The 14058-nt window shown below is 38.1% G+C and overlaps 5 protein-coding genes across 5 annotated transcripts; all 5 read right to left on the bottom strand.

The window, feature by feature from the left end:
• Positions 1 to 3420: 3420 nt before the first annotated feature.
• Positions 3421 to 4720, bottom strand: LOC124434350. The gene is made up of 2 exons (XM_046984232.1): positions 3531 to 4720; positions 3421 to 3465 (listed from the first exon to the last, which is right to left on the bottom strand). Exon 1 carries the CDS (start codon positions 4592 to 4594, stop codon positions 3950 to 3952), a length of 645 nt encoding a protein of 214 aa, XP_046840188.1. The 5' UTR covers positions 4595 to 4720; the 3' UTR covers positions 3421 to 3465; positions 3531 to 3949.
• Positions 4721 to 4747: 27 nt separating this feature from the next.
• Positions 4748 to 5191, bottom strand: LOC124435126. Its single transcript, XM_046985073.1, has one exon. The coding sequence runs from the start codon at positions 5189 to 5191 to the stop codon at positions 4748 to 4750; it is 444 nt and encodes a 147-aa protein (XP_046841029.1).
• Positions 5192 to 5408: 217 nt separating this feature from the next.
• Positions 5409 to 6356, bottom strand: LOC124435124. Its single transcript, XM_046985072.1, has one exon. The coding sequence runs from the start codon at positions 6354 to 6356 to the stop codon at positions 5409 to 5411; it is 948 nt and encodes a 315-aa protein (XP_046841028.1).
• A 154-nt stretch (positions 6357 to 6510) lies between these two features.
• Positions 6511 to 8855, bottom strand: LOC124435123. The gene is made up of 2 exons (XM_046985071.1): positions 7583 to 8855; positions 6511 to 7538 (listed from the first exon to the last, which is right to left on the bottom strand). Exons 1-2 carry the CDS (start codon positions 8853 to 8855, stop codon positions 6511 to 6513), a joined length of 2301 nt encoding a protein of 766 aa, XP_046841027.1.
• A 28-nt stretch (positions 8856 to 8883) lies between these two features.
• Positions 8884 to 10260, bottom strand: LOC124435122. The gene is made up of 2 exons (XM_046985070.1): positions 10125 to 10260; positions 8884 to 10059 (listed from the first exon to the last, which is right to left on the bottom strand). Exon 2 carries the CDS (start codon positions 9901 to 9903, stop codon positions 8884 to 8886), a length of 1020 nt encoding a protein of 339 aa, XP_046841026.1. The 5' UTR covers positions 9904 to 10059; positions 10125 to 10260.
• Positions 10261 to 14058: the final 3798 nt, after the last annotated feature.

Raw genomic sequence — 14058 nt, 5'->3', positions numbered from 1 at the left:
AAGTGGTTTGCTTAAGGAAGAACTTTTGCACAGAATTTATTTTGTTTACAATATTATTTTATTTATGAAGACATATGCAGGCTTGATTGAGAAGCTCCAACGGAATGTAGCTTGAGGAACCTTGTTCTATAAAAAGTATATCAAGTTCATCTCCACGGTTCACGAGAGAGAAGTTAGCTTATTTGTTATCATTGTTATTTTGCTTCTATTCATGCAATGGGCAATGGCTTTTTCCACAATTGTAGGATTTTTACTTGTTTCTTTAGGTATATTAAATCTCTGGATATTTACGAATTTTCTGTAATTGAGTTTCATATGAAATTTCAAAAAAGACTGAAGTCTGCATAGGTTTGGTAAATGAAAACAAACAATATTGTATAGAAATTACTTTAAGTAACCTTTTGATGTTCTGAAGTGCAACTGCATCAAATACTTGTAAAGTTGTAGCACATTTTGATTTTGTTGTATTGATATATGAATTGGGCAAAATGCAAATAATCATCAAAACACTTATGCTTCCAATGGTGTTTATAATTCATTTGTAGTTTTAATACTTCTACCTTTCTTTTCTTTGTTTTGTTTTTCCTATATTGCAATAAAGTGCACTATAATTTGAATGATTAACACAGTTTTCACCTCAATAATAAATTTCATAAGCAGTTGCTAGTGCATTTTGTTCTCTGAGTATCCACATCTGGTGTTTTCTTCATACAAGAATGATGAAGTGCAAGTAGATATGTCATAGCAAGGCAATAAAACCAAATGAATTACATACCTATAGTGAACTTTTATGCTAGAAGCTTAAAGGCTTTTTAGATATTAGAAAGTTATTGGATTATATTTCCTCTATATCATCAAACTCATGATAAGAAATAAGAAGCAAAAAATTTGTAGAAAAGCTTTGAAAAGTGAAAAACTTTTCTTTAAAAAAGCAGCAATAATGCATATGATAAATCTCCACTCTGTACTCTAATAGGTTAATAAGCTCAAATTTTCTTAAAGAAATATAAGATATATACAATACAGTACAGTAACTTTATAGGTTTCATCACTGAATCTTTAATGCTCAGTATAGTGCATTAGATATTAGTAACATTCAAACAACACTCAACTAAAATATTTTGATAAAGATATGACATGATTTAAACATTAAGTTACATAAAACCCAATGGCTTATACAGTTTGAAGCTTCACATCTGCATCGAGTCATCATCAATCTCAGTACAAATGTTTACATAGACACAAACTTTATGGCCTTCCATTTTACATGTTTGTGAATTGACATTTCATTAAGCATCAAAACACACACAACCTTGCCATCTTTCTTTGGATCATGAACTTTAACTTCAAAGCATTCAAGGCATCCTTAGTGAATCCATTGTCTCCATCCATAGAATTTGACCACGATCAAATTAAATAACTCTGGATAGGGCAAACAATAAATCAATTATCTTTACAGCAGTATCATTTTTTAAGACTCTGCCTGGTCAATAACATCTTCCAGTCATCTTTACTCCTTGATCTTCCCTGCATGTTGTCAGCAAATAGAACATAACAAGTTCTGCTCCAAATCATGGGTACCGTTGGGGCTGATCATTTCTTTTTGATACTTACTCACAGAGCAAAATGTTTGCAGGGTCTTTTTTGCTTTAGGGAAACTATTTTGCAAATAAATGGGTAAATTTACGATTTCATTCATTAACAAATGACAGAAAAGTATGCAGAATTTTATAAACAAAAACAGGAAAACATCAGTATATTTGGCCTTCAAGTCAGTCTTAAAAAATACGATCTTTAATTTGTATTTATGGCTGCATGTATAATTGCATTTTCAATCGTTGACGGACTAACAAAACAAACAACTACCTCACCTGTGAGAAGCGATATGTTCCTTTTTGTAGAAACTATGACATCCAACAATTGAACGATTGAAGTGTTGGCATTATAAAAGAAATGCCAAAAAAGAATCGTCACAGAATATGGAACTAACGATATCCATATTCTGTGATATCGTGTTTGTTTTTGAAAAATTCTTTATAATTTACTATAGACACCAGGGGGAGGTCGAGAATATTATTTTTCTGCAAAGCGATCATTTCAGCGGAAATACGTCTTTGGTCGCCATTTTTTTTGGTGTCCTCCCCCCAGTAAGCTAGGGCAATGACGGGTCGTCCTCGCCCCGTCATTACCCATTGCAGTAAAGTTAGCCCCTCCAGTTATTATAGAACTCAATGGGGAGAGGACGCCAAAAAAATGGCGGCCAACGGACGTATTTCCAATGAAATGATCGCTTTGCAGAAAAATAATATTCTCGACCTCCCCCTGGTGTCTATAGTAAATTATAAAGAATTTTTCAAAAACAAACACGATATCACAGAATATGGATATCGTTAGTTCCATATTCTGTGACGATATCTTTTTTGGCATTTCTTTCATAATGCCAACACTTCAATCGTTCAATTTTTGGATGTCGTAGTTTCCACAAAAAAGAAAACATATCGCTTCTCACAGGTGAGGTAGTTGTTTGTTTTGTTAGTCCGTCAACGATTGAAAAGCAATTATGCATGCACTTGAAAAGACATAAAATACATATTAAATATCGTATTTTTTAAGACTGACTTGAACGCCAAATATACTGATGTTTTCCTGTTTTGGTTTATTTAATTATGCATACTTTTCTGTCATTTGTTAATGCATAAAATCGTAAATTTACCCATTTATTTGCAAAATAGTTTCCCTAAAGCAAAAAAGACCCTGCACATTATCCTCTGTGAGTAAGTATCAAAAAGAAATGATCAGCCCCAACGGTACCCATGATTTGGAGCAGAGCTTGTTATGTTCTATTTGCTGACAACATGCAGGAAAGATCAAGGAGTAAAGATGACTGGAAGATGTTATTGACCAGGCAGAGTCTTAAAAAATGATACTGCTGTAAAGATAATTGATTTATTGTTTGCCCTATCCAGAGTTATTTAATTTGATCGTGGTCAAATTCTATGGATGGAGACAATGGATTCACTAAGGATGCCTTGAATGCTTTGAAGTTAAAGTTCATGATCCAAAGAAAGATGGCAAGGTTGTGTGTGTTTTGATGCTTAATGAAATGTCAATTCACAAACATGTAAAATGGAAGGCCATAAAGTTTGTGTCTATGTAAACATTTGTACTGAGATTGATGATGACTCGATGCAGATGTGAAGCTTCAAACTGTATAAGCCATTGGGTTTTATGTAACTTAATGTTTAAATCATGTCATATCTTTATCAAAACATTTTAGTTGAGTGTTGTTTGAATGTTACTAATATCTAATGCACTATACTGAAGCATTAAAGATTCAGTGATTATAAGCTTCAACAATTCCAGGCTTATGTGACCAGCAAGATACTCGTACATAAACTACTATTAAAACGACGACCGGTATACAGATAAGTCTTTATTTCAATGCAATGCGTCAAACGTACGGTTCTAAACGACAGAGTATAGATATTAACATAACCGACAAGGAGGCCTAGAGCCGTAATCATCGTTACCTCGTAATTTGGCCACTAAATATAAACATCCATGTACAAAAATACACCACTATACATGAATTGTGCTCAATCTCAAAAGACCCCAAAAACCATGCTTTTATACGGGTCCCTTTTTGTTTTCATAATAATTAGCATAATAATTAGCATAATAATTAGCATAACCTAAGCTCTATGCATCTCGATCCTACATACCAGCCCCGAACGACCTACTATACGTCGTTCAGTAATTCAAAAAGGATCGAGAGCTACAATACAAATGTTTTCAATGTTAACTTGCGCAAGTTTTAAACAATGTGTCCACCAATCTTGTCGAATAACCAAACATAAACCAATAGATACCGTCGTTTAACGTAAACAAAATAATAATAACAGTTAAGTGACAACAACAATAACGTTCGTTTTCTGAAGAATTTCTCGCTTTACTTCGCAGTCTCCAATAGGCACAACTTCCTGACATCTCGACGATAACGACTTTGATTCGCCGTGCGGATCTCTACTTGCCGAACATGTCCGTTGCTATCGGGAAATGTTTCTTCAACTATTGCTAGAGGCCATTCACCTCTGGGAGTATCTTCCATCACCATCAAAACGACATCACCTTTGATTAAGTTTCGTTTTGGGTGTAGCCATTTCTGTCGTTCTTGCAAACTTGGCAGGTATTCCTTTAACCACCTTGCCCAAAACTGGTCAGCTAACTTCTGCGCTCGTTTCCATATTTCTCGGGGGTTATTTGCCGTAGGTGAAGAACTTGCACTTGTGCTTATGTTTCGATAACGCAGGAGTAGAGTGTTTGGTGTAAGAGTTGATAAATCTCGAGGGTCATCACACTGCCGTACAAGAGGCCGATCATTCACTATTTTCTCGACTTCGCACATTACTGTAAGGAGCGTTTCATCATCAACAACTCGGTCTCCTATTATAACACGCATTTGCTTCCTGATTGTTCTGATCATGCGCTCCCAAACTCCCCCGCTATGGCTTGCTTTCGGAGCAGAGAAATGCCATTGAATTCCCTTTTCTCTTAGACGATCTAATATTCTAGCTTGATTCCAATTTTGCAACATTTGCTTAACTTCAGATTCCGCTCCTCTAAAATTCGTCCCGTTGTCACTGAACAACTCGTTCGGCGGTCCGCGTCGACTGACGAACCTACATACGGCTTGAATGAAGGAATCTGTCGATAGGTCATGTGCAATCTCAATGTATGGCCCTTATGGCTAAGCAAGTGAATACACAGCCATATCGTTTTTCAGTTCCTCTTTATATTTGACTTTAAGAGGTCCAAAATAATCGACTCCCACAGATGAAAACGGGTACTCACCAGATTTCACACGAGCTTTTGGCAGTGGGGCCATTATCTGCTTCCCTGGAGACTGGTTTCGGCGACGACACGGAACACAATTATTGACTATACTCTTCACAGTGCTAGGTCCCTTTATTATCCAGAAGCGTTGCCGTATTGCTGCTAGAGTTTGACTGGTTCCAGCGTGACCTTCCTTTGCATGGTAATACCGGACAATGAGCTTTGTAACGTGATGACTGGAATCAAGAATTGCGGGATGTTTAGATTCTTCCGGCAGCGATGATTTATCCAAACGTCCACCAACTCTCACAATTCCTCCGGCGATGACTGGACATAGTTTAGCGTATCTCTCTCTCATAGTTTTCTCGTTGATAGATGAACTTCGTTGGGTAAGTTTAATTATTTCCTGGGTTGCCGATTCAATCTCTTTTACCTTTAGAGGACCACGTTGTACTTCTAATCCTGGACCGTTTGGATAACGGCTTAAGATGTACTGTTTGAATCTTAGCAGCCATGCAACCGACTTCTGCAATCTGTACCATTCGGATGTTCGATGGATAAGTTGTATTAGCGAATCAGGGTGCATCCTTTGAGTTGATGACGGCACCAACTCTTGCTTTAGGTTTCTTTACTTCCACATCTGTGTCTTCTACGTCTGGTATGTCATCTAGCTGCGTTGGCCATAATTTGGGATCTTTCCAAAGGAAATCGGGTCCGTTCAACCAAAACTGCAAGTCCCGTTGGTCTTGGCCTGTTGCGCGACCAAGACTTATACCTCTTGATGCAAGGTCGGCTGGGTTGAGCTTGGTTGGCACATGTCTCCATTGATTCGGAGTAGAAGCATCGTGAATAACTTGTAATCGATTCGCTACAAAGGTTTGAAACCTTTTGTTCTCGCTCTTAATGTAACGCAGCACTATCATTGAATCGCTCCAGAAAACAATTTGACTTATTGACAGATCCAACTCATCACAAATTTGTTTATTCAGCTTCACGGCCAATGTTGCAGCGGTTAGTTCCAATCTGGGTACCGTGACTGTTTTAAGAGGTGCAACTCTTGATTTGCCCATAACTAAGGTACAATGAATCCTTCCTTGGGTATCTTCCAGCCGAAGGTACGTTGCTACCCCATATCCTTCAGTCGATGCGTCAGCAAAATAGTGGAGTTCCGCATTCCTTGTCTTGTTAAATTCGTGCGGTTTATAGCATCGAGGTATTTCTAATTTCACAAGGGAATGGAATTCGTTTTGCCAATCATGCCATATTTCGCTTGTCTCGATTGGGAGATCTTCGTCCCAGCCGTGATTTACTCGACACAGGTTTTGCATTATGCGTTTGGCTGGTAAAACGACAGGAGCGACTAGACCAAGGGGATCGTAGACCGAAGCTATGAACGATAGAATCCTCTTCTTGACTCTGCTTTCAATTTGCTTCCCCGGAATCCCAACGTGTCCCTTTCCGTATTCCACTGAACGCCCAATGCTTTCTCCATCGGCAACTTCTCCAACTGAAGGCTGACGCATGGCGCTCTTTCTTTGTTAGGTACGTGAGATAAGACTTCTCGATCATTTGACACCCACTTTGTGAGATGGAATCCACCGCGAGACAGCAAAACTGGTAGTTCGTCTACCAACTTCATTGCTTCTTTCCTTTCTGGTAAAGACTTGAGACAGTCATCTACATAAAAGTTACGATCAACTGTGTCGACAACTTGTTTGCTGAATTCTTCCCGATTATCTGAAGCTGTTCTTTTAACGCGTAAGAACAACAACTTGGGGAAGAGGTTGCTCCGAATAAATGAACAGTCATTTGATGCTCTACTGGTTCTTTGGATAGATCTCCCTCTGGCCACCATAGAAATCTCAGTGCATTACAGTCTTCTGGCTTAACCTTCACCTGATGGAACATCTTCTCAATATCTGCCATTACCGCTATCTTTTCCTGCCTGAACCGCAACAATACACCAACTAATGAATTGGTATAATCTGGTCCTTGAAGAAGCTGATTATTTAGGGATGCGTTGTGGAACTTCGCAGCACAGTCAAAAACGATTCTTGTCTTTTCTGGTTTTTGCGGGTGTGTCACAGGGTGATGAGGCAGATACCAAACCAGTTTTTTGAGTGACTCGTCCTGTGTATTTTGTTTATCCACTTGAACTACTTTAGCGTGCCCTTTTGAGATGTATTCCTTCATCGTTGCCTTATAATTTGCGTGAAGTATGGGGTCCCTCTCAAGTCGTTTCTTCAAATAAGCAAGTCTCCTTTCAGCCATAGACTTATTGTACGGGAGGAGTGGGTCATCGTATTTCCAAGGAAGACCAATTTCATATTGATGATTTTCTAGCTTGACAGTTCTATCCATTATTGCCTTTGCGCGACGATCCTCGACCGACAGACATTCTTTAACGTCAGCAGCCGACTCGCTAAACTCTGAATTGTAGAGATTTTGCAATTGCTGACGAATGGAACTCATACCATCTTCCCTTTCCATACACCCAAGAGCTTGATCAACATGAATGAAGTTCATCTGAGCTTCTTGATAAGGTTTTCCTTCAGAGGTCCCATCACCGTCCAACCGAGGATTGTCCGTATTGCGTAGGGTTGATTTCTTTTCCAGAACGCACTTCAAGGGGCAAAGAGCTTCGGGAACGTCACTTCCAATAAGGATAGTGACTTTCTTATCCACTAAATCGGTTAGATTAACGCCTTTAAGGTGAGACCACCCTTTACATCAGTGTTCGTGGGAATACTTTCTAGAGCAACAGGAAGAGTGTTGGTCGTCCAAACTTTATCTAGTCTGACACCTTTGCCCGTGGATACTCCAACCACATCGAGAGATAACTGTTGACCCTTACTTTTGTGGCTGCCTGAAACAGTCGCTAACGTGAATTCGATGGGTGAGCAATCGGCTCCAAGATCTTCAGCTAAACTGGTTAAGCACATGGTTGTGTTGGAGCCCCTGTCTAAGAACGCATAAGTTTCTATCACACGACTACCATAGGGTGCGCTGACCTTAACTGGAATAACTTGCAAACCTATACGACAACTGCTATATGATGAATTTGTCGCGCCAACTCCAGACGTTGGGAGTGCTTTGGATTGGCTGTCGCTTTCAGATGGTTCAGGATTTGAATTACTCCTTTCACTTGATTTAGAATCCTTAGCCTTTATTTCGGATGAGTGTAACAAAGGATGGTGCCTTCTCTGACAACCTTCAACACCGCATATGCGGGCACCTCTGCAGTCTTTCACGAAATGTCCTGGGCTCAAGCAAGCATGACAAACTTTGTGCGTCTTTACTAGGTCTTGTCGTTGCTGAAGATTTTGAGCCCTGAACTTGTGACAGCGTTCAAGATGGTGTGTGCCTTTGCATAGTACGCAGGATAAATTTCTTCCCTTTGATTCACTACTGTCAAATATTCTCTGGCTGTGAGTTGCTAAGTTTGTGCTATTCCCACTAAACAAGAAGGATTTCTTCTTCAATCTGTCAGTTCCATCCTTTCGGGTTTCATTTTTCGAGGTAATCATTTGACCAAAGTACGTACTAGCCACGGCTGCGCGGGATTGTATGAATTCAGTTAAATGAGAGAAATCTGGTGTGATGTGATTGTCGTACATATGGCTTGCTTTATCAGCCCATTTTGACTTGAGATGCATTGGAAGGCGGCTAACTACCCTTCCCAGAGTGTCCATCGAATTGATACTTGCCCGATTTCCTAACTGAATAGAACCAAGGAGACACGTTTCCATATCTCTTGCTAGCTGCGACAATTTCTCGGCTTCGTTTACTCTAATTGGCGGTCCATTCAAGACTTTCTCAAGGAATGCTTGGGTTACGATGTGATTTCGACCAAAGTTTTTTCTCAGGATTTCCTTAGCACGCTTGTATCCTTGATCCGGAGGCATAATGATGCAATGCTCTATCGCTTGTCTTGCTGTTCCTTTACAATACTGAATAAGGTAATTCAGTCGATCTGCATCATTACTTTCTTTACTCTCGACATTCACTTCAAAATTCTTCATGAACAACGGAAAGTTGCGAGGTTCGCCATCAAAACTCATGTATTCCCTTTGAGGCATTCTTAATCCCTTCACTACTTCGTCCATCGTAATCTGCTGCTTCTCTAATAGATATTGTAACTGCGACGAATTGTCTCGTTGCAAGCTTTGCTGAGTTTGACATCCAGTTCCACTGGTTATTATACTTTCTTGGGGTACACAATTTCCGGTAGGAGGTATCGCCAAGCGCTGACTTAAACTGCTTCTGTCGATTGGGTTGAAGGTTGCTGGACTGGGTTTTATCTGGTTCACGAGCGTTACTACTACTTTCCCTGTCCGACAGTTGATGTTCAATATCATTACCAAAAACTTCTTCTTCAAGCTTCCGAAGCTCATCTCGACGTCGTTGTATTTCCCGTTTCTTCATAGCCATCTCATGCTCAATTCTCGCCTGATGCATTTCTTTCTCTAGTTTAAGCCTTGCCTCCCTCATCTGCTTGTTCAGCTCTTCTCTTCTATTAATTTCCAATTCTTCAAGTTCACGAAACCGTTCTGCCCATTTTGAATCAAGCGCGCTCGTTACTCCAGCCCCGTTGTCTTCAAAATTTGTTGTTTGCGTCGGCTTTTCCCACGCACGAGCAGTCCGCGTGACGTTCACGTGAGAAGCTGCTTGTTTACCGATATTAGAATTGGACTGGAATACAGGAGCAAGAGGCGATAAAACCGAATTATCCTTCAAAAATGAAGCGACCTGACTTAGACCAAGTTCAAGCTCCTGTTCCTGTTCGTCTGCTACTCGCTCCGGCGAACCCAAACTCGTCGAAGCCTCGTCAGAAACGACAACTTGCTTGTTTTGTACGACGACGTTCGGTCCGCTTTCAGCTCGCTCGCTACCGTCATCTTCAGCGGATTCAATCATGTCTTGATTCGTATTGTTAAGCGAATTCTCTCCAGATTTAGCTCGACTCACTTGACCTGGAGGACTTAACTGTTCGCCAGACGGCTGAAGTACGCGTTTTGATAAGCCTTTAATTTTCGACTTTTTACCTTGACCCTTTCGTTTCTGAGTCATTGCTGATCGATTAAACAACAATTACGAGAACTATATAAGCTTCAACAATTCCAGGCTTATGTGACCAGCAAGATACTCGTACATAAACTACTATTAAAACGACGACCGGTATACAGATAAGTCTTTATTTCAATGCAATGCGTCAAACGTACGGTTCTAAACGACAGAGTATAGATATTAACATAACCGACAAGGAGGCCTAGAGCCGTAATCATCGTTACCTCGTAATTTGGCCACTAAATATAAACATCCATGTACAAAAATACACCACTATACATGAATTGTGCTCAATCTCAAAAGACCCCAAAAACCATGCTTTTATACGGGTCCCTTTTTGTTTTTTCATAATAATTAGCATAATAATTAGCATAATAATTAGCATAACCTAAGCTCTATGCATCTCGATCCTACAGTGATGAAACCTTTAAAGTTACTGTACTGTATATTTCTTATATATTTCTTATATTTCTTTAAGAAAAATTTGAGCTTATTAACCTATTAGAGTACAGAGTGGAGATTTATCATATGCATTATTGCTGCTTTTTTAAAGAAAAGTTTTTTACTTTTCAAAGCTTTTCTACAAATTTTTTGCTTCTTATTTCTTAATATAATCCAATAACTTTCTAATTTCTAAAATGCTTTAAGCTTCTAGCATAAAAGTACACTATAGGTATGTAATTCATTTGGTTTTATTGCCTTGCTATGACATATCTACTTGCACTTCATCATTCTTGTATGAAGAAAACACCAGATGTGGATACTCAGAGAACAAAATGCACTAGCAACTGCTTATGAAATTTATTATTGAGGTGAAAACTGTGTTAATCATTCAAATTATAGTGCACTTTTATTGCAAATATAGGAAAAACAAAACAAAGTGAAAAAGAAAGGTAGAAGTATTAAAACTACAAATGAATTATAAACACCATTGGAAGCATAAGTGTTTTGATGATTATTTGCATTTTGCCCAATTCATATATCAATACAACAAAATCAAAATGTGCTACAACTTTACAAGTATTTGATGCAGTTGCACTTCAGAACATCACAAAAGGTTACTTAAAGTAATTTCTATACAATATTGTTTGTTTTCATTTACCAAACCTATGCAGACTTGAGTCTTTTTGAAATTTAAAATGAAACTCAATTACAGAAAATCCGTAAATATCCAGAGATTTAATATGTACTTTTTTAAAGAAACAAGTAAAAATCCTACAATTGTGGCGAAAAAAGCCATTGCCCATTGCATGAAAAGAAGCAAAATAGCAATGATAACAAATAAGCTAACTTCTCTCTGGTGAGCCGTGGAGATGAACTATGATATACTTTTTTGTATAGACTAAAGAGTTTAATCGATCAAACAAGTTTGACGCTGGTAAGAAAACGACGCACATCTGCATTCATACATGTGTAGCCGACATATAGGTCTTTCGTCGATAATTATAAATGCATCCTCGTAGGAGCAGATAACTGACATCCACAGTTGACTCGCTGTTATGAATTTAAGGTTTTTACCTTGATTTTCATCAAAAAATTGCTTGCCGAGTCCCAAATACAGACATACATTTTCCTCACTCTTTCCTCAGGAGGGAGTGGGAAATTGTGAAATTTCGGAAAAGCGGTAAATTTCGGTAAATCTCAGCGGCAAAGGACGAAATCCGCCATTTTTTTGGCGTCATCAGATATCTAAGGCCGCTTTGAGATAGTCACTCCAGTTATTATAGAACTCAATGGTTATAACCAGAGCCCTCTATTAGTAAGAGTTGGGACAAACGGTCTGAGGCGAGCGCGGAGTCTCCATTTTGGTTCCTACTTGCAAAGTGAAACTATAATAATACTATTGGAAATTGGGTTTATATGCAAAAGAAGAAGGCAATTTAAGCTTATTCCATGGTAGTATCAAATATATTAGGAATAATAGCAAGCTCTTTGCGTTTTTTTAGCGATTTGCGGCAGACCTAATTTAATTTCATTGGTTTGAGCTCGTTTGCGGTTTACTAGTTCGTGCTTCAAATTGATCGTGACCCATTGTAAGAAGTATTTTTCGTACATGAACGTGTTTTCTCGGCTTATGTTCCGACTCTGTAACAAGTTTTCAAAATCTTTAAGCTTGGTGGCAAGCGGCAATGCTATCCTGGCATCAGTGTTATCAAATAGTTTGACAAAACTTTTTCGAAACTTCGAATCATAGTAATCATGCAGTTTTGGTCCGGAAAGATTTGTGTTCGAGATTTGTAACAATTTAATGGTAGTGAGTGGTTTATGCTCCCCAATTTAATCCAAGCATGACATTTTTTATTCTGAAAGACCACAAAATTTTCTTGCTCAGCAGAAAATGACAGACTTTTTTACTTTTCAGTTATTGAAATATGCAATGGTTTTACCAAGATGCATTTGGCCTCAAACGTTTTATTCCTTTATATGAAGATATTTCGCCTTTAACACTTTATAAAGTATTAATGTTTATTTCTAATAAAGTTTGTTAAGGATTCTGCTGAAAATTTTGGTGAAGCATTTCTTTAAAATGAATATATTATTTCTATAACATGAAACATTTCTGTTGTTGAAGAACAGTCGGTTTGCTATAAATGCTGCTGTTTGTAGTCTTTTATACAGCATATGAGTCTGATCCAATCTTTAATTTAGCAAAGAGTTAAATTTATTGATTGAGGAATGACAAAACTGCTGTATGTGTTTAATGATCAAACAGGGGTGTGTTGGAGGGGGCTCAGCCCCGTTTGTTCAAATCCTATGCCTTGTATTGCCAGTGAAATATATATATCAAAAAGCTAGTAGCACCTAAATATATATCAGAAAGCCAGCAATATTTTAATATACATGAGAAAGGCAGCAACAGTTGTAATATACATTAAAAAGCCCAAATAGCTGAAATTATGGAGATATGCCTCTGTGATCTTATAAACCAAAACCTACAATTAAAATATCATCTACAAGTCTAGAAGAGAAGTAATGTTCTACTTTGAGCTACAGAAGTAGGGTACATTTGTACATTTCATTACCAAAAATATATTGTACTCAGCTGTTTCAGTGAATATCCTAATTATAATTACTTCATTTTTAAATGATGAACTAAAAATACAAAATACAACATGGAAAATCATAAGAGTTTCTGTGATTTGGTGTAGTTGTTTGTTTTAGTGTGGAAGTCGCTGAGAATTGAGAGGTTTGTAGATTGACCAATTTCAAAAAATAATGAGAAATCATCTTCGATTAATAAACAAGCTTTGGAGTAAGAAAACTATTGAAACTGCATCAGCACGAACTTTGCAATGTTATTTGGCTCAAAAATGGTCTCTACTTGAGTCAGTTAATTGAACCTTATGTCAAAAGCAGCTCAGCACAACAATCACCATACGCAATCAAATTTCGTAAGTTCGACGTAAAGGCATTTCTTTCATTTTTTTCGTAATCCTCGATTCTGGCTATATGTAATGACATTTAGTAGCCGTCAACAATCAGTTATTACAAACTTATGCTTTAAAAAACGCAATATTATCTCAAAATATTGTATTACTAGCAGCAATAGACCTTTTCGAGGTTATCGCAGCCATATTGCAGGGGGTGCAAAAACATTGGGCCGAGCGCGCGGTCACGCATGGCGTCCATAAAAATTACTAATAAATGCGCAAAAATTTACTCTTATACATATTGGCCATTTCTTTCAAAAATATTTCTCAAACTCGTCCATTTTAATAGTCGAATTATTATTTGCGATTTTTTATACACGTGAGTCCAATTTTGTGGTAATCAAAAAGCGGAAAGTTAAAAAAAACATTTGTTTTTTTTGAACAACTTGACCGTCGTTTGAGAGATGTTCTTGAGTTCACAAATGTGCGGAACTCATATGACAAGTCAAACGAACGAAACCCTAAACTAGTCGTGTAACCGTGAGCAGTCATAGGCGAAATGGTAAAAAGTGCGTTGTGCAGTTGGATATTGCGATAATGATAAACGCTATCCTGATTATCAAGTTAAGAGGTCTCACGTAGAAAAGCTAGTTTTTCATAAGTGGCCCAAAGTTCAAGCACTTGCTGAAATTTGGCGAAAACAAATTGCAAACAGCAGAGCCGATGACTTTAACCCAAAGCCTGGTGCACAAGGTACTTTCGTTTGCTCAAATTATTTTCCCTTGGG

Source organism: Xenia sp. Carnegie-2017, unplaced genomic scaffold (assembly GCF_021976095.1).
Source record: "Xenia sp. Carnegie-2017 unplaced genomic scaffold, XeniaSp_v1 HiC_scaffold_14, whole genome shotgun sequence".
In the NCBI taxonomy this organism is placed as follows: Eukaryota; Metazoa; Cnidaria; class Anthozoa; order Malacalcyonacea; family Xeniidae; genus Xenia; species Xenia sp. Carnegie-2017.
The sequence above is the reverse complement of the archived record's forward strand: the minus strand, read 5'-3'. Positions and strand labels throughout refer to the sequence as shown.